Here is a 19,680-nt window from a genome sequence, read left to right on the forward strand (position 1 = left end):
TCTTTTGAGGAATGAACCACATGAAGAAAAATGAGTAGGAAATCAGGGATAATGTCTTGCTGACAGCACTATGGTATCAGTGCTGACAAACACAGCACATAATATGAGAACATTGACAAGCTTTTGTAGTCATACATGCTTGTTATATATGTATCAACAGCTGTCATATGCCTTGACAAGACCTGTTCATTCTTATCGTTCTGAAACTGAGTAATTTGCTGTCCCACCACAAATATTACTTATTAACACCTAGGCTGAATTACCAACCAGGCAAAGCAAGTAACTGACATGCATCCCCAAAACTCCAGGGACCACAAAAACTCCAGATTGAACTGTCTGTGACCTGATTTAATGTGCTCAGGAATATGCTTGACCAATTAAGCACAAAATCCACTACTGTGATCTGCAGCCTAAAGGTTGGGCCAGCTTTATTCACTAATACTGAGGCTTCATCTTGCAGAGGGTTCCTGTGTAAAAATCAAATTTAAAGACCTTTTCTATTTCAGTCATGCGTTAACATGTTGCATAAGCGGAAACAGGTGCACCTTTCTGGCACTGAACTTCAGTTGGGAGCTCTACCTCAGAACGCAGCCATGTCTGTACTTCCCAGAAACAAAGTCAGGAAAAAGGTGGCAGTCCAGAGTTCAAAAAGAGCAAAAGAATCTCGCCATGTGTTGATCTCTTGTCTGATTTTTATGTACAATCAATAGGATGTTGAAAACTGAATTCAGAGTGGAACGACGAGAGGTCTAATAGGGGCCCATAGGAACATTTTCTCCCTGAGGATCTCCCGAAAAATGAATCCAGTCATGATTATTACAGCCCTGACATGTTACAATGGGCCAAATGTTGTTCCACAGAGAATATATTCTGATTCAGATGAAAAGAGGAAGGGAAAAAACTATCCAGAGAATAGTGTAAAAACATGGAATAAGTGATCTTCATGTGGTTGCAGGCGTCTTAGTCAAAGGATAGTTGGCTTGTATTAATATATACTGTATATTACTGAGTGCTGACCAACCATCAGCAAACTTAACTGTACAGGTTTTTAGCACCATCTGGTGGTGTGATCCTAGATGACAAAAACACTTGTGTACATGTACAGCAAGTTTAACTTTATTTCTCCTTTAAAAAGCTCCTTTTTGCCTTTGTCAGATAGATGAGACCTGAGAGGTAGTGAGGGGGTGAGAAGGAAGATGACAGGCAACACAGTACACACGCCAATTACATCGTCAGCATCTCAAACCCTTAGATCCCACCAAAAGATATTGATTTTAAAATAAAAAAAATTAACAAAGGTTGTGGGTTTGCGCAACATCAAACCCGAGCAAGCACTGCTTTGAACAGGCTGATGATGAAATTTAAAAAAAAAAAAGGACAGAAAAGCATGGATGCACTGAGGTGAACACCCAAACATCTGGAACACCACCCACAGTTTTCCATTCCTCCAGCAGCCACTGCGTTTTGCTGCAATCTCCATAAAAAAGCATTACAATGCTAGAAAAGAGTGTAATTAAAATGTTTGACGTCACAAACGGGCAAATAGTGTGTTAAACTGATCCAACTTGATGCAACTTGATGTAATGAATCTTAATGGATAAAATATTTATGAAAGAAAAAACACTGTTCACCACAGAATGAACAAAAGGAAGGACAATTATAATAATTAAATAAATCAAAATACCTCATCGCCATGACAATAAATCAGAATAATGAAAAGGTATATAATAAGAAAGCCATATATTAGGCGATTTTTCTTCCTACTCAATGATTGGTCAGAATGGACCAGCACCCACCCCCTCTTCTGACCACTCCCCGTCCGCGTTTTCTCCACGTGACTTCTGCTCGGATCGCTCTTGCAAAGTTAAAAACAGACTTTGTTTATCTTGGTGGCTGTTTGCTGAAATGCTCTCCGTCTAGTTTACCTGCGTTCCTCTCCTAACCTCAGCTTCGTTAGTTGACTCTTCCCAGCACTACACGCTGAGAGGAGCGCTAAACTATTGCATTTATCTGCTTCACTCTTCAGCATTTCTGGTCTCTTTGTAATCCAATTTCATAAATTTTTTTTTGTTCTCTTCAGCTGAGACCGAGCTGCACGAAAAAAAGGAGTCAGAAAGACTTGAGGGTTTTTTTTTTTACCCCCTCCGTCTCGTGCAATTTGTTAAAAGACTGTTTGGCGATAAACAGCTTGCTCTGCAGACGTGTGTCTGGCAGTTTTTGGGGGATTTGTTGCAGCTGAAGGCAGGAGGAGCGCACCGTCCGTTGAGGATCTTTAATCGAGCATTCGGAGAGCGCCATGGCGACTGAAGTGGATACGTGGTCCACCGCTCCGCAAGCCGACGGTGAGTGAAATGCACCGAGCCGCGCGCTATGTAGCCGCGCTTTGGCGCAAAGTCTCGGGGAGCCACCGCTGGGCCTGCTGGCGTGCTCTCCCTGATCCATTGTCCCTGCATGGGATGGGCTGCAGCGCCAGCCATACTCCACCATGTGCTCCCATTAAACCAGACACACACACTTTCTCTCAATCTCTCTCTCTCTCTCTTTCTCAGCACACTCACACGCTCAAACCGAGCACTGGTGCAACAATCACTGCTCACTGACGCAACGTTGCACTTTCGACACCGCAACTAGAACCGAACTCCATTAGCATTTTCGTTTAGCTTTTCTGGAGCTTTGATACTGTTGTTTGTTGTTGAACTGCTTTCACATTTAACCCTTTCACGTTTCTGATTGGACGAGGCCACAGTGCTTACTTCCGCTTTGACTAGTCGTTGTGTGCACACTGGCTTAGCTGCTGTGACTTTCCTCTGCAGCTAAATCAGTAAATGCATGACAGAAAATGAGCTGTTTTGGTTCCTGATTCCCCCCCACCCCCTCACCCCCCCGTATTGTTACCGTTCCTCAGTCTCGTATACATATATGTCAATATTTTTTCTGTCACTCTGGCTATTTAAACCTTTATTTAGACAGAGACGCAGAACAAATATGACGCTTCTATCCTTCCGAAATGTAGATTTCTTTGATAAGATATATGCTTACAGAACAAATCCGCGCTCTGTTTACTTTTCACGCAAATCAAAAACAGGATGCGAGATTCACCAGACGTGTTCACCTCATCCTGTCAGTTTGACACACTACATAGTGTTTGTGATTAGTGATTTCAGCCATTGCACAGTGGCTTGTTTAAACGATATTTGAGCCCATGGCACACTGGGTTCCGTTTTCCTCTCTCAAGCCTGGCCGTGACGTCGACACGTATAGCCTACTATAAGAGCCAATAGGAAAGCCTTACATAATCTCTGCGCTGCTATTTATTGGAAGGTTACGTAAGAAATATAGTAAGCAGGTTTATAATGTGTCAAAGTGACATTTCACATGTGTGATAAACATTTAATCTCAAATATTAAATACCTTGATTGGGGGAAAAAACATTACAGCTGATTCACCTGAGGTTACACAGAGGTAAATCTGTGACCATGTGAGACACCACATGGTTTGTTTCTTGCTTGTTATGGTATTGTTTAGTGTGTGCGCGCGCATATGTGTGTGTAAAAGCAGCGCAGATGGGCTTTCCTGCATGAACTTGACTGGCCTATTTTCTCAAGGAGGGTCAGCCACGCTTGATGGAGCAGCCTCTGTTGATGAGGTGGTCACACACACATGCTGTCAAAGACTCTATTGTCTGAGCTGAAAGGAAAATTTAAAAAAAAAAAGACGAAAACAATCCCTCTATATGTTGTGGGGTCACACTGGACACTGGACTCACACAACGCTATGGGGAGTGTGTAAAACTTCAATAGTAGAACATGGATCTGCCATCAGTCATTTAGGCTTCAAAGGCCTTTGTGTCATCCGTTTCAGGCTTGAGACTGGTGATTACAACTAAGCTACCATATTACAGATTAATTATCAGATCTTAAAGTCATGTCTTAAAATTGTTAGTCTGGCGAGTGGCCCAAAAAAGCCCCATATGAGGCATAACGGAACAACCTACAGGGAGGTACATAGTTGTCTCAGTCAAGTAGTATCATAATTTTTTTGGTGTTTTGTCTTAATGAATAACTGAGATGAGAAATGAGATTTAAAAATAAGGCATGAATCATTTTATGTTAATGGCCTGCTGGCTTGTCAAGTAGTGTTTCACCACTTATGATCTGTACGGACTGGGCGAGTTTTCAAGTGACACAGAGACCATCTGTGCTGCGATGAGTGCCCTATAGGTGCAGATTTAAAGCCGGTGTCGAGTCCCACATGTGAGAACATTTACGTAACTCCTTGGATAAATACGTCCATCGTGGAAGAAGCCCCCTGACATAAATGTCAAGCCAGATGTCTTCGTGGCCTGCTGAGTACACATAATGCTATGGCCTTTGCCTTCTCTTCTTTTGTTAACCCTCTTCCCTTACATACATTCATGAAAACAGTGTTTGCACACACCATCCGTTGTCATTAAGTCCTTCAGTTTGGAAACTGAACAAACCACCCGTGCAAAGTAAGTGGTTTACAATGCACCAGTGGAAGCGATTTGGTTGAGCATTAGAAAAACAAACCACACACACTTTATCAGACTGTTAACCGTTTATCTGAGTATCTCTAATCTTTTGTATGCACCTCCCCTTGCCCCTTATCAATGTTGTCACTCTGCAGCTGTTACAGAGGCTGGCTCAAGAAGCATAGTCAGCAAAAGTTTCCATCAAATGAAAATTTTCATTCTTCTCTCACTGTATTGTTGAAGAAAAGAGACATAACATTGCTTCACATGTGCCAACTCATGTACCCGTGTTTGTGTATCATGTGTGGCCAGTTTCTCATCTTCTGTTGTCACGGTTTTTATATTTAAACACAAATCCACCATATGCAAACAAGTTTAGTCGACACATCTGAAATATGTTTTTCTGCAAAAAATGTGGCTGTGTCTCCTTTCATTGGATGAAATGACAGTTAAACCCCCAGGACAGCCACACCCGTTGCTCCCTGTGATAGATAATCACCACAGGGCCACATACTGTACAGTAGGGCTGCTTGACCTTAGAGGACATCATACATGTGTTGACTGAGAAAGCTGAGTAGATATTTACCCGTTTGATCTGTATTTAACCAAATTGTTCTACTGAGATTTGAGAGTCTCTTCTAAGAAATCTCCAGCTAAAATGGCGGCATTTCTATTTTTTTTGGAAAATAACATAGAAGCATGAAACAAAAAGGAGAGGAATGGGGGAATAAAAGAAGGAAATATCTAAAAGCATAGCAAGCAAGAATTAAAAACAACATAAAGTTGTCTAAATGTGCAAAGCTCAACACGGTCTGTGCATGTTAGATTTACACTGTGACCAAAAGTTGATCCAGTGCATACGGTGCTGGCAGTCATGGATTTGTTGCTACATATTTCTTAAGTGTACAGGGATTCATAAGTCTTTGATAGTTTCTTCAGCGTCTTGACTGACCCCGAATCAAAGCAGTTTGTGGGGTTAGTTGAAGCTTATTTTAGAGTTGAAATTCAAAACTAATCTGTGTCATCTGGTTAATGATGGGTTACAGTCCTTACTGTAAAGATTCCCTCCAGACATGTTTATTAAGATGTTATGTTAATACTGTGCTTTGAATGATAGTTTGGAAATGACATCTACAGTCTTCTCCCACATTGAAAGACAATCCACAATTTAGGTATTTGCAGATATTTTTAATTTGTGTATGTGCACTGGAGGCTTTGTGTTTTCCACACCACACTTGTTGGTTGTGCACAGGACAGTAATTGACTTCCGAACCAGTTGTAAAGTCATAAAATCCTGCTCAGTCAATCCTGAGTACGCATCTCAAACTCCGATTCAAGGCGAGCACAGAAACTTTCCCCCCAAAACGGTGTCAAACTCTGCAGGGTGAAGTAACAAGAAGGAAAAACATATTTTTGAGTGGAATTACACTTTAAAAATGGTGCTGCATTTCACAGATTCTCCCCCAAAATTACACTAACTCGTGCTTAGCCTACAGTTGCATTTATGGTTTTGAAAACTAGGTCCCCCCTGAGCCTAGGTGTGTGAAATCCCTGCTCCACTGACCTCCTTCTCATTCATAAGCACTGCCACTGTATGGATGCCTAAAAGTAAACGCCTCAACACTGCAGCTCGGCCTCACCGGCTGTGTGACGCTCCCACGCAGCATGTAGGGTAGAGGTCCTCTGCTGGTCTGCATCTGCCTGTGTGTTTCTTTTTTAAAAACTGGTTAACTGTGGGGGCGATATTGAAAACCGTCGTGACAGTGTTGAGTGGTTTGATAGTTATGTTGCTGAATTCTGGGTTTAGATATTAGAGTGCAGCTTTATGCGACCGCGACAGTGACACACAGGCCTACCGTTGTTGAGTAAGGACAACAGCTCTTTTTAGCAGCTACAGTCAAGCTCGGCGTTACAGAGGCACATGGTCTGTGTGCCGTGTTTTTTAGAAAGTTAGTTAGCTCGGCTGCATTCTGTTACGCTTGTTTTGCAACTCTTGTCTTGGCAAATGGCTCCGACTTTTTCTGCCCTCTCATTTTTCTGCTCTTTTCCAGTTGGCCGGTCGTGTGTTTTGGCACGCTGCCATTGGTTAGTTCCTAATTTACAGTGCTGGCAGGCCCTGTGGCCTCCATGAGGGGAGGAGGTAGAAGCAGTAGAAGGAGCAGATGACACATGGTCGGCTGTTTACAGAGTTTTGAAGGCCAAGGGTGTGGTGCCTCTCTTAATACAACAGGTTAATTCAGGGAGGTGTCTTGTTTTTCCTCAAAGGTGTTTCCTTCATTTGTTGCTCACATTCTTGAGCTGATTGAACTCTGCAAAACTTTGAGCTCATGTAATAGTAGGTTGTAAGTTAACTGTTTTTGTATAACGACTTCAATTGCAACCTTTTTTTTTTTTTTTTTTTTACAGCAGACGAGCTGCTGCTGCTGCTTTTTAGATTGTTAGTTTTATCTGTGGCTTGGACATGTTCCCCTCTCCTCCCTCTGTGTGTTTTTTCTACATCTCCTGTAATCTATAGGGCCATAATTCCTCTAACTGCCGTTTGGGCCCATGCATAAGGGATCTAAGTATTCATTACAGCCTCAGAAATTCCTCCACCTCCTCCTCCTGCTCTCCTACAGCCCTGTCATGTGACCAGTCATGGTCCCAACCAAGCCATATGTAGTCAGGTCCACTCTGGCTGCCGCCGACAGATCGCGAGAAGACAGAGGAATAAAAAAAAAATACTGGTGTCAGCATTTCTCCAACATGTGCTCCTCTTTGCTTCCTCCCTCCCTCCCTCCCTCCCTCCCAGGCCTGCAGGAACACTCCAGTACCACTTGTTGTTGTTGTTGTTGTTGTTGTTGTTGTTGTTGTGTCTCTTTCCTCACCTACAAGAAGCAACCTGAGATTAGATTCCTAAAAATCATAACTGTTTCTACCCACAGACAGCATATAGTATATTATAGTTCCTAATAGTGTATGTAGTTATTTGACACATTGACCCATCTCACATCTGCTAACAGAGCTGGTGAGTGTCGCAAGAAGTTTGTGTGTGTGTGTGTGTGTGTGTGTGTGTGTGTGTGTGTGTGTGTGTGTGTGTGAGAGTGAGTGAGAGAATGAATCCTCTGTTGTGTTCTGGGTGTTTGTGTGATCTTTGGCCTGATGTGTAAAAGACGGCCATGACATATGAAGGTGGCTGTCGCACATGCAGCAGAGCACATTATTTTTATGCCCTGAGCTGCTGTTGTTACTGCAGTGCAAGGCTGCTCATGCAGTCTGCTGAATTCACACTAGATAATCTGTCACGGTTGCAGTGCAGGTAAATCTAAGTCAAACAATATCAGCAAGTTAAGCACTGGGATTCTTTCTTTTTTTTTTTTCCCAGCAATAATATGTTAAGCATTACTTTGTCTTTTCAACAGAATGCATCCCCCTAAGTGCAGCTAAGCCACATTAAACAACCTACTGTATTTTGTTAGCTGTTGTTGTTGTTTCTGTTGTTGTTGTTGTTGTTGTTGTTGTTGTTGTTGTTGTTGTTGGCAGATCCTTTTTAGACTTAAGGCTTTACAAACATCTCTGACAGACACAGTTTGTTTGCAGACAATATTAGCAGAGCTGGGCCATAAAGTTGTGTAGTGCACTTTTTACTATCAGTGTTTCAGCAGCTGTAAAAATGGCATACTTATGTAATTGATTCACTAGTGTAGATGAGATAACTTATCTGAATATTTCAAATTATTATAGAGATATTCGTTTCGACACAGAAATGAACTAATGTGTAATAGAGACTCACAAATTCTGACTAAAGATTCTGTTAGTGTTTCTTTTTGAGTGGTTTACATTCTTATTAAGGAATAGAATAGAAAGAAAGAAAAGTATAAATCCACCAGAAGTAAAATTATACCCATTTACATTACTGGGCCAAAACTAAGGTCAAACAAAGTAGACAGACACTTAAACATGACACTTATATACAAAAGTTGAACACATAACATCCGTCACTTAGGAAGGCTTTCTGGAGCATTTTGGAACCGGGCTTCAAAGTCAGAAAACTAGGGCTGAGCAGTTAATCAGAATATTATTGACATCACAATGTGGCCAAGTGCAATATGCAAATTGCAGGAGCTGCATTTTTTTTTTTTTTTTCATTTTTTTGATAACAGATAAAATGTTACAACATACCATAAATGAAGCGTAGTGGTGCTACAAAGATGCCCCGGCCAACAAATCATGTTCTCCAGATGTAAGTGAACATGCTTCTCATGATTCAAAATGGAAAGGGCCTTTTCCATCCTTTTGCCACAAAAATGAAACAATACTCTTGTTTAAATATCAGTTTGTTAAAGAATGATTAATTGACCTCAGTTTAGTGGAATTAGAAACTGTCCAATCGTCTAACAAAGTTGTTAACAGCAAACCATCTGTTTCAACTCTCTGATTACAGGGATGTTCTCTTTCGACGACAACCTGGCGGGGGCTAACCGTCCCTACAGCGATGACGATGAAGCGCTGAATGAAGCCGAGGTGAACGGCAACTGGACGCCCCAGGAGAAAGCGCTGCACGAGGCGCGGCTCAAAGCCAAAGCCAAGCGCCGCCTGCGCAAGTCCTCGTCCCGCAACTCAACCAGCGAGTCCATCTCTGAGTCAGGAGATTTGGCAGGAAGCGACCCACACAGTCCAAAAGGCAAAGTCAACACTAACGACCGCAAATCCAGGACGGGCAAGGGCAGAGGCCTGCCAAAAAAAGGTACACTTGGCAGAGGCAGAGCAGCACATTTTTACACAGCTGGGGAAAGTTCAGCTTTGTAGAGGAGCACTGAAGACACAGACTTCCTCTTTTTTGAGCAACAGTAACAAATAACAGATGGTTCACACGTTGTACTGCTAGAGTTGAAAAGGAAAAGGCACTGATAGAAATGCTCCCAGTTATAAAGAATGGCCATGAAATGAGTCAGTGGTTTGTGTATGGGCTGATTGTTCACAGTGACAAGCTGGAAACATTGTGTGTTTCATGACCTGCCTTTTTTTAGCTGCACAAACTATATAGCTATAAAAAGTTATATCGGCAAGCTCCCCTCACGGTTTGTTTGCTGTCTGGTTGTTCGGCAGGTGGGGCAGGTGGGAAAGGAGTCTGGGGGGCTGCTGGGATGGTTTATGAAGATGAGGAGCCTGATGTACGGGACCCTAACTATGATGAATCTGCCCAGGTGAGTGAGTGAGTGAGTGTGACAGACCATGTCTCTTCTGGGTTTTAGATTGTGGATACCTTTATGTGCATGTTTACTGGACTGGACTTCCATTGAAACTTGAGACATTTGGTTTTGTGCTTTTAGTTGATAAAAAAAATCCTTGTCTTTAAGAAAACCTGATACATGAGAGCCAAGTAAAAACGTGAAATAGTTTTTGTCCACATCATCCAAGAAAGCTTGTACAGTTTGACGATCATTAAAGCTGGGTTGCAACCACCATTACTTAAATTTGGAAAATGCTGCCAATACTTTTCTCAGATGAGTTGTGGCTGATGATTGTTATAAAATAGGAGATTTGAGAATTTAAGGTGAGTCTAAGGTAATGTCTTCAAATTGTTTGTTTAGTCCAATCAACAGTCCAAAACTTAATAATTACTTAATAATCAACTTACTGTCATATGACACAAAGAAAAGCCACACATCTTTATATTTGAGAGGAATTATTAAGATTGATTTATTTTCATAACAGTTGCACATTCATTTTCTGATTTAATTGTTTCAACTCGGCTTAAAAGAGAAACAGTCTTTCTGAAGTGCCCTGAAGAAATTGGCTTCAAAACACTGACATGACTCGAGCGTCAGCGATCTTTACACACATCCTCCCACCACTGTTATTTCCCCCCCCCCCCCAGTGATGAATGAGCGTCACCAGCACAGGTTGGTTCATCACTGTTGTTGGTTGGTCAGACCTGTTGTTGATGGAGCAGCCTTTTGTTCCAAAGAGGACCACTGATCAAAGCTGTGTGTGTGTGTGTGTGTGGTGTATTAGATGACAGCTTTTATGTCTTGTGTCAAACAATGTCGTTGAAAGGGCGCTGCTGCTGCGACGACGCACTGAATAGAAAAGAGGCTTCGCCCTGTGAACAAGATAATGATTGTCCACACTCAGACAACAAGCATATGTACTCTTGCATCTCTAATGAATTACAGAATGTCATTCTCTCTTGTCATTGATTGCAATTTCTCAGATGGCATATGATCAAAGACAACATTGTATTTTCTGTCATTTATACGGCATTGTTAATCTACTGGTAATTACGAAGCTGTTTTTTATATCAAAAAATCCTCATCATTTGGCCGAAGCTCGTTTACAGCACTCCTCCTCACATGCTCGTTTGATCCAGATGGCTCTGTCCCATCACGATCAACAGTGTTTTCAATCTTTAACCCCGTTATCAAGCGAATGCTCCGTGTGATGCTGTAGGCCAAGTTTGTTGGTCTGCTGTTAATGGTCAGGCTGACTGGATGCAGAGTGGGAAAGGAGCTTCTGTCAGGAAGGAGTTGATAAGGGTTTGGGAACGGCTCAGAAAAGCCAGTGTGATTTGGCCTTGAATGTTGCAGGAACGTAGTGGAAAGATGTCAGTGTGTTACAAGGGAACTGGGACAGAGTGGTACAAAAAAAAACAGATGGGACGTGTGCAGACAGTGACCTCTTGAATCAGGCTTAGGGGATCACCTGATGAAGGATTTCTGAGTGGAACGGGGCATCCTGTCCTTGGGAAATTGACCAATCCTTGCTTAATATATCAATGGCCTCCATGTGAGGACAAAAAAATACAGTTTTTCTTTTTCTCTCTTTTGCCTGTACTTGGCCAGAAATGATTGTTTTGGGTCCCTCCCATCATCCTCTACAGTCAACAGTCACTTCACGTAACATGAGTGGAAAACAGGAAGATGAATCAGCTTGTTGAACTCTTGGCTATAATCTTCCTTTATACCAAGATTTATTTATTATTTTCCCTGTTACATGAGCTTGGCCTCATCAGAGAAGGGGAAGACAATAGAGCAATTATTTAAATGCTCAAAGTTTTCCAGGACGTTGAAGTCATTTGATCAGCTCTCCAGGTCGAGTAACATCTCACCACAAAAAGTTAGTTGGACTGGTTTGACCGACATACTTGGCACTCATTTATGCAGCATGGAAACAGAAGAGAGAAGTTGAAGTTACTAGTGTGCTTTACAGAAGGACAGAAAAGGGACGGATAACACAGGCATTTTAAAGAAAATTCCATTGATTCCACTGGAAAAAAAAAAAATAAAAGAAATTATTATGGCGTGGTATAACTTTTCCGAACTGGTTAAACAAGATTTTAAATCCTCGCATTGTATATTATTGGCTTCTTATTTTTGTATTTTTTATATATAACTGACTCGAATTGATATTGAGCTTTCTGTCGGGTTGTAAGGTTTAACTTTCAATGGTCTGTGCTGGATATGATTTTAAAAAAGAAAAAAAGCTTATATGCAATAATTCATATGCATCCACTTTGTTGTGCATATTTGTGTACGTGAATGGATTTTTCTTACTGATGATGGCGTGTCTGTTCTTGCACAGGGGGACACAGTTTATGCAACAGTTGTGCCAGAGGTTGATGAGAAGGAACTGGAAAAAATGGTCAACCCAATTGTGCAGGAGTACTTTGAACACGGAGACACAAAAGAGGTCCAGGTAATGGATTTCAGATAAAGCACTTTCTCATCCCTTCACTCAGTGCATGCTGACCAGGAATGAATGTCTTTAGAGAATAATTGGATGGACGTCAGTAGCAGTATTGGTTAGAGATAGTTCTGTAATCTTTATGTATTTCAGAGTTTACGCTTGTATAATGTACATTATTAATTCAGAATTGAGAAGTTGACTCCACAACAATCTTTTTTTTTTTTTTTTTTGTTCTCTTTCCTGTCAGATGTTGCTGAAGGGGCTCAACCTGGGCCCCCATAAGTATGAGTTCTCCTCCCTGGCCGTGTCCCTGTCCCTTGAGGGCAAAGCCAGCCACAGAGAGCTGACCTCCCGCCTGCTCTCTGATCTGTCGGGCAAGATGCTGTCACAGAGTGACATGGCCCGAGCCTTCGACAAGATGCTGAAAGAGCTGCCGGACCTCATACTGGACACACCGGAGGCTCCACAGGTAAAACTGATACACAGAGGAGAAAGCAGCAGATATGAGCCACTGATTTCCATTCAGTGTATCTATAATTGTTTTGTGCGCATAAGTAGCTCTTAAGTGGGAGGGGACACGCTGCACTTAAAAGATTAAATGTGACACAACATGCATTCAGTAGTCTTTCTCATGAAATCTCATGAGGTACTGACTGGTGTTACACGCACCACTTGAGAATTTAACACCAGTAACTTCCCCGTCTCACAAAGACACTGATAGTAGCGAATTAAACACTGAGGTGTGTTTTCAAGAGTTATTTTCTTTCCACCCTTACTGTTTTTTATATCTAATTGTTAGCAGTTGAGAATGTCATCAAAAGCCAAAAAATCACTTGCTTAAATCATCATCTGTGCTGAGTGTCTGTTGTAATTACCCCACAGAATGGTTAGTCTGATATTGTGAATCAGTCTAGATCATATTTGTAGTTTGTCTAGAAGGTTTCCTGTGTGTCTCCAGTCAAAGGATTCAGTGACGTTGCACTGTGTCTGCACGTCGTCATACTGACAGGACATTGCACTTGTGATATGCGATATGGGGAGACTTCCATGTTTCTTAAAAGATGTTTTCTCTTTCAGATGTTAGGCCAGTTCATAGCCAGAGCCATAGCGGACCACGTCCTCCCCATGTCTTTCCTGGACTGTTACAAGGGCAAAGTGGACTGTGAGCACGCCAGGTGAGCCATGACGAGCAAAGTCAATGTGCAGAGAGAAAAAAAATTCAACCTCAAATATAAGAACGAATTTATGTTGTTTGTTTTATGGTAAGATGAACAAACCAAGATAACGGATGTAGCAGAAATACGCTTTGGCATTCCTCCTCCGTGTGTTGAAAACAGCTGCTACTTTACACTTTCTTTAAAGAGGAACAGATGTCTTCCTTTCCTGTGGTTCTATGTGGCTGTAAGATAACGTTTACGCAGAATGAAGCGTCTTTTGTTGTGGTGCTATCTTGGTCATTTTGGACCTCCATGCTAAATTGGGAAAATCCCTCCAGTCAAAATTATTAGATGTAATGTAAATACACTCTCCCCATTTGTCTTTCCAGAGTGGCTTTAGACCGTGCTGCAGTGCTGCTGACCATGAAGACGAAGATTATGCGTTTAGACAATGTGTGGGGTGTGGGTGGAGGCCTGAGACCTGTCAAACATCTCGTCAAAGAGGTAAGTTCAGGCCAACCACTGAGAGTATTGTACATTTTAAAAACAATAAATGGAGAAATCACAATGATTTACTCCCAACACCTGAGGTTGCAGTGTTTTGCACTTCTTTGTTGTACTGTTGGCATTATGTAATGTAAACAGAAGGCAGAGATGCATGCTGGGTAGAGAGCAACAGGCCAGCCCTCTGCTATGTTGCTGTGTCAGCAGGGTACTTTTCTCCCCTGAGAAGTGGGAATTGCAAAAACGAGTGCGCAGGAGGGGCCGACATGGATACACACCCAAGCCTTTAACTGATACGTGCACCCTGCTCACACACACACACACACACACACACACACACACACACACTTGCACCCCACGTGTTTTCTGCTTAGTCTTTGTTTACAATTATTGTTCCATGGTCTGGATTTTCTGGAATTGTGCATGCTAATGTGGGTGTGGATAGTGTGGGAGTTTCAAGAGCACAGCTTGTAACTTATGCAACATTTTTTAAGTGAGTGTGTGTGTGTTTAGAATCGAGAGAGTGGCATGTCGGTGCGTCCTCGGTCATACAGCATTGTGTAAGCCTCAGTAGCCCTCAGACCCTCAGGCTCTCCTGTCCGGTTTTGATTTCCTGCCTGCTTGTGTGCAGCCTCAGGGGGGAGCATACTGGGCTGGAGGAGGCATAAGGCCTCTTCGACTCACTGCTAACCTCTCTCTATTGTTGTCCTTTTTACTTGCAGCCTCTACTAATCCTTTCAGTGTCTTCATCCTCCCCTCTGTCGCCGTCCTGCATGTCAGCGTTACGTTTTTCCCTCCTGCTGTGGCGTTCATGATGCTCAGACGGCCACACATTCCGTCAGCTCAGTGAATTAGACCCAGAGTTGACTCAGATGTGTTGGTTTTGCTCAGAGGCTTTTGCACTTGTTGCATCAATCACGCTCTTCTCAAATCCCAAGTGGTGTGACTAATTGCTCCATAAATAGGTTTTTAGTAAAACAGTACATGCAGCTCAGCAGTGTGCGTGACATAACCGTTCCTAGTAAAAAAGAAAATGAATCTGAGACTAAAAGATTCAAGTGCAGCTTCAAACTGGAAGAAAAGCTTTTTTTTTTCTAACTGACTTCAAGTTGCCAGGTATATCAGACGTGTGTGCCAGGGTCTATTTCCCAAGGAGGCGAGGTTATTGCTGGAGTAAATCCTCTCGTATAGCTTGGATGAAAATACTTTTGAGGGACAGGTACTTCCAGGTGTTATTCAGTTCTGTGTATTCAGCCCTGTGAATACAAACAGATGTTAGGGTTTCTTTTTTTTCTTTTTTTTTTTTTCTTTTTCCAAACGCTGTAAATTTGCAATATCCAGGAAAGAATAAAGGCTGGGGCCAAAAAAAAAAAAGACAGTTAATATAACATGTTAAATACAATACAATCTAGACCAAAGTAGTATTTTAGCATCAGTCGGCACACCACAAACACCACTAGCTAAACAAATAATTTTCTTACTAGCAAATTAATTCAGACAAATTCTACCTTTTACTGTAAATTATTGCTGCTAATAATGGACTCAACATTTTCTGTGGATGCCTCAAGGTAAAAGCCTCACAGAGGAGTGAAGGGATTCTGCCCCCTGAACTGCTGTAGGATCCATTTTCATATGAAATGAATGTAGGGAATAAACATAAATACTTGCAATACCTATTACAAACAGGATGGAGCATTGGTTCGGACAAATCACAATTATCTTTGTATGCATGGTTCTTGACCCTCATACACTTCTAAATGTAGTTTTCCAAATGTGGCTCAATAAATCTCAAGGCATATTGGACCCCCAGCTGATACAGTCTGAAAGGAAAAGACTGTGTATTTCTGCCTGTCCTGTACTGTCCTGCTTGCCTTTCTTCTGTAGTCTTTGCAGGCACAACGACCCACTCTAGAGACAGTACAGATGCAAGTTTACACACATTGCTAATAACCCAGTATTACCACAACTTAGAAATTCCAACAATTACGATGAAAGAAAACAACATTGGTTTTATTTGTGTGTATTTCTTCCAGATGAACCTTCTGCTCAAGGAGTACCTGATATCAGGAGATGTGTCGGAGGCAGAGCACTGTCTGCGGGACCTGGAAGTCCCCCACTTCCACCATGAGCTGGTCTATGAGGTACTGCAGTCAGTCTTAATGTATTTAACGTGAATCCAAGTATAATTGTATTTGCAGAGATGTCAAACATTCAGTCTTCAGTCATATTTTTTTCCCAACATTATGAAAATAAGATAATTAAATCAGCAAAGTGAATCTTTTTTTTTTTTTTCTCTCTCTTGTTTTTAGTCAAGTAAACTGATGAGCAAAACTGAAAAAAAAATCCCTTCAGAGACTTTCATTTCTGTTTTCTGCCAAGGACAGTGTGTGTTTGGCAGCAGATTTTCTTTCATTTGCATTATATGTATTATTAGCAAAGCTCAGTCCAGATCAATCAATCCAACATGGTGATGCACATTGCATAACATGGAACTGTCTGTCCTCAATACAAATGTAATTACTGTTATTGTTATTTTGTACAATGTGTTGCTGAATGTTGTATTTGTGATGCTTCTAAATGTAGCAAAGAAAATACACTTTCAGTTAGTCAAAAGCCTTTATTCTCTAATGTATTAAAAATATATATATATACATACATACACATTATTATGTATTGTATATTTGTATGACATCTATTTATGTAAGTATAAACATGCAGTATACTGGTTGGTTACCAGGTTTCAAATGTACTCACAATTAACAGACTTGGACAACAGGTTTTTCTTTTCTAAATTAGACTGGGGACCAACCGCAACTACAACTGGTCAAAGTCAAAAACTTCAGATTCTGGATTTTCTTTCCATCAAATGGAACTGAACACATACATTTATATAAATCTGTGTATGTATAATTGTATTATTTCATGTTATGAGCTTTTACCATTCTGGCAACAGTGCATTGTGTACTTTTGTCCAGCTGGGTGCTTTTTGTGCTGCATATGCTGCACTGTTCAAAAGTGTCCGGTTTTTACTTTTTCAGTTACAGTTTAGAATTGCACGCAGAATTCAGAGTGGATTATTTGTCACCGATTTCAAAACTTAAATCTTTTATTTTGGTCAGTGTTAAAGTACATTATGGTGACAACAAAGTCCTGTTGTCAGTCTTACCTTCAGCTTGTCCTTACTCATGTTGTGAAAATGTCTGATGATGAATGCCTACCATGTGGATCCAAACACTGCGACCATGTGGTGAAATGTGCAATTGTCACGTGTTTGGAAAAAAATCCTTTTTGATCATCTCAGACGTTTATTCCACCCATATTTGATTTTCGATTAGACGCTTGGTGCGCTTGGTCTCAATTATTCATTATGCTATATCATATCATTGTTTTTCAGGCTATAGTGATGGTGCTGGAGTCCAAAGGGGACACTGCCAGTCATATGATGATAAAGCTGCTGCAGTCGTTCTGGAAAACAGGCCTCATCACTGTGGATCAGATGAACAGGGTCAGTCTTTTTATGCACTTGAAAATATCTTTCCCTATGAGAGAAAAGATTTAAACAAACTTTACACTTTATTTAAAAACGAATGAGTGTTTAACCGTGTCATAATAGTATCCCTCTTTATACATTGTTTTCCACGCAGGGTTTCCAGCGTGTCTACGATGAACTCCCTGAAATCAACCTCGATGTGCCACATGCCCACTCGATCATGGAGACCTTCGTGGACCTCTGCTACCAGGAGTCTGTCATCACCAAGCAGCTGAGAGATGCCTGTCCCTCCAGGTTAATCAGGCAGTGATTAGCACTTCAAAACAATGCGATTTTCCTAATTAAGTCATTTTCAAACACTAGTGGTGTTGTCTATTTTTCTCACTGTCAACAAAGCCAAAAGTGCAAAGTGAATATTTTCTATCGTCCTCAACTTTTCTGTGGATCTCAGTCTCACGGCCTTTTGTTTTGTGCTTAACGTATTTATCTTAAAAAGTCTCATGAATTTCCCCAAACAGCTGGGACCTCTAGTTTTTAGTGGACACTGGGAGTAGATAGTGCTTTTGATGAGGACTATTTTCAGACGGGGGATAAATACACCTCTGGTTCTCTTTTGAGTATGTGTATATGGGATTAACTCAAGATAAACTGCAGTACCCATATGCATGGTAATGAAGTAACCCACTGTAAAAGTGTGGCTTACTGATGTGTTTTAGTTGGTTTTGGACATTGACAGAGAGGAATAATCTATAAGCTTTTAGTTAAACAGGCAAAACAACAGTAGGATCAATTCGTTGTTGGTCTTTTAACAGGATTTGATGACAATAAGGAAAATACAACATAACCATCCTTAACATTTATTATTGTAAGGTGTATGCCAAAATTATACTAACATGTCTCTCAAACTTTATCTTCTCCACCAGAGGGCGAAAGCGCTTTGTAAGTGAAGGAGATGGAGGCGTGATCAAGAACTAATCCACAAGAGGAAGAGGAAGAGCAGGAGGAGGAGGAGGAGGAGGAGAAGGGGTTTCTACAGGTTCTTGCCCCCTGTTTACGCTCCAGCATGCCCTTCTGAAATGGGGCATGGCTGGCAGTCTCAAGTTTCCTTGTTCCTCTCCTGATAATGTTGTCATTACACAAACCAGTGTTGACGTTCGGTGAAAGCAGACTGAAGAGTGGCGTTCAGTACCCTTCATCTTGTTAATCACTGTTTTTGACATTTTTGTAAGAATATTCTTTATTTCTGGGGTTGATGTTCCCCCGTTGCCTCAGTCTTTGTACCTGTTTGTCAAGAATAATTCAAGTCAGAGCTGCAGAAGACAGACAGGTGGGCAGGTTGGGTTTTGTGCGAGATGAGTTTTGGTTGTTTGTCTCTTGCTTTGCTTCATCTGTTGCCACATCTCGATTTTTTTTCATGTTAAGCACTATAAATGGAAAAAAAAAAGCACTTAAAAGAGAGCATACTGTCAGTGAGCACTTAGAAATTTAGCTCAACAACAATGAACTAAACCATTTTATTTTCTGCTACAAATGATTTGAAATTATTTCAAGGCTACCATACTTAGAACCCTCTGGTTCTAGTGGTTCTGTTGATTTGAGTTTTGAGGTTTATTTTTTTCTTTTCCTTTTATTTTTTTCTTTCTTTTTTTTAAATCTTGGTCTCTGCGGCCAAATCTTCCCGTTGTACAACACAGCAATCAGAGCAAGAGGTGTTTGGGCACTGTTTGGGTGTTTTATTGCATTAGGGCAAGTATACATTGGAAGCCCTTAATGAAAATAGGAATAAATTGGGGTTAATGTGTGTAAATACAATTGAACAAGCAATATTTTGAGCATTCTGACTTTGCTTGCAGTTAATGTATCCACAGCCACATGGTCAGCAGTGGATTCTGGACAGGTAACCTTAAATAAAAATTCAAACTTGCTCTAGAAAACAGAATTGATCTGGATAATTTCTTTAAACTTGGAATCTGTTTAATATGTCTGTGAGAAGGCAACCCTGATATGTTGGGTATATTCAGATTTTTCTGCCACTGTCTGTAAAAGTTTTACATGTTGACCAAAGTTGAAATGTGGATAAGAAATATATTTCATTCATTAAAAAAGGCAACGAAATGAAGTTTCTGTTTTGTTTTTTTTCCATGCCAGCAGCATTGGTGAAAGAGTAACCAGAATTAAGTCACTGGGCAAGAGTAGTAGAGAGATACATTAATCACACCTGTTGATCATAGTCATCAGTTGGGATCCTTTCACTTGTACCATCTTAAGGTTTCTCATTTCCCATTTTTCTCTGACTATTGATCAGAGCAGGTGTAAAAAATGTTAACTTATGTAACTGAAGAACTGTTCAAGGCCACAGGCTGGATGTT

General features: G+C 41.1%; 1 protein-coding gene across 1 annotated transcript; it reads left to right on the forward strand.

Moving 5' to 3' along the window:
* The first annotated feature begins 1,873 nt into the window (after positions 1–1,873).
* pdcd4a (programmed cell death 4a) lies at positions 1,874–19,430 on the forward strand. Its single transcript, XM_023427118.2, has 11 exons — positions 1,874–2,342; positions 8,916–9,218; positions 9,581–9,678; positions 12,056–12,169; positions 12,408–12,629; positions 13,238–13,335; positions 13,707–13,821; positions 15,855–15,962; positions 17,216–17,326; positions 17,466–17,605; positions 18,235–19,430. The coding sequence occupies exons 1-11, from the start codon at positions 2,297–2,299 to the stop codon at positions 18,284–18,286; spliced, it is 1,407 nt and encodes a 468-aa protein (XP_023282886.1). The 5' UTR covers positions 1,874–2,296; the 3' UTR covers positions 18,287–19,430.
* Positions 19,431–19,680: the final 250 nt, after the last annotated feature.

This window comes from Seriola lalandi, unplaced genomic scaffold (assembly GCF_002814215.2).
Source record: "Seriola lalandi dorsalis isolate HSWRI2012SDOR001 ecotype SW California unplaced genomic scaffold, Sedor1 jcf7180002054851, whole genome shotgun sequence".
NCBI classification, from domain to species: domain Eukaryota; kingdom Metazoa; phylum Chordata; class Actinopteri; order Carangiformes; family Carangidae; genus Seriola; species Seriola lalandi.

What these genes read in the sequence shown, in the direction of transcription:
- pdcd4a (XM_023427118.2), top strand. Translation starts at nt 2,297, where the DNA reads ATGGCGACTGAAGTGGATACGTGGTCCACCGCTCCGCAAGCCGACG. An exon ending in CAGAGGCCTGCCAAAAAAAG is followed by an intron (nt 9,219 to 9,580) that starts GTACACTTGGCA and finishes GTTGTTCGGCAG; the next exon opens with GTGGGGCAGGTGGGAAAGGA. An exon ending in ACTATGATGAATCTGCCCAG is followed by an intron (nt 9,679 to 12,055) that starts GTGAGTGAGTGA and finishes GTTCTTGCACAG; the next exon opens with GGGGACACAGTTTATGCAAC.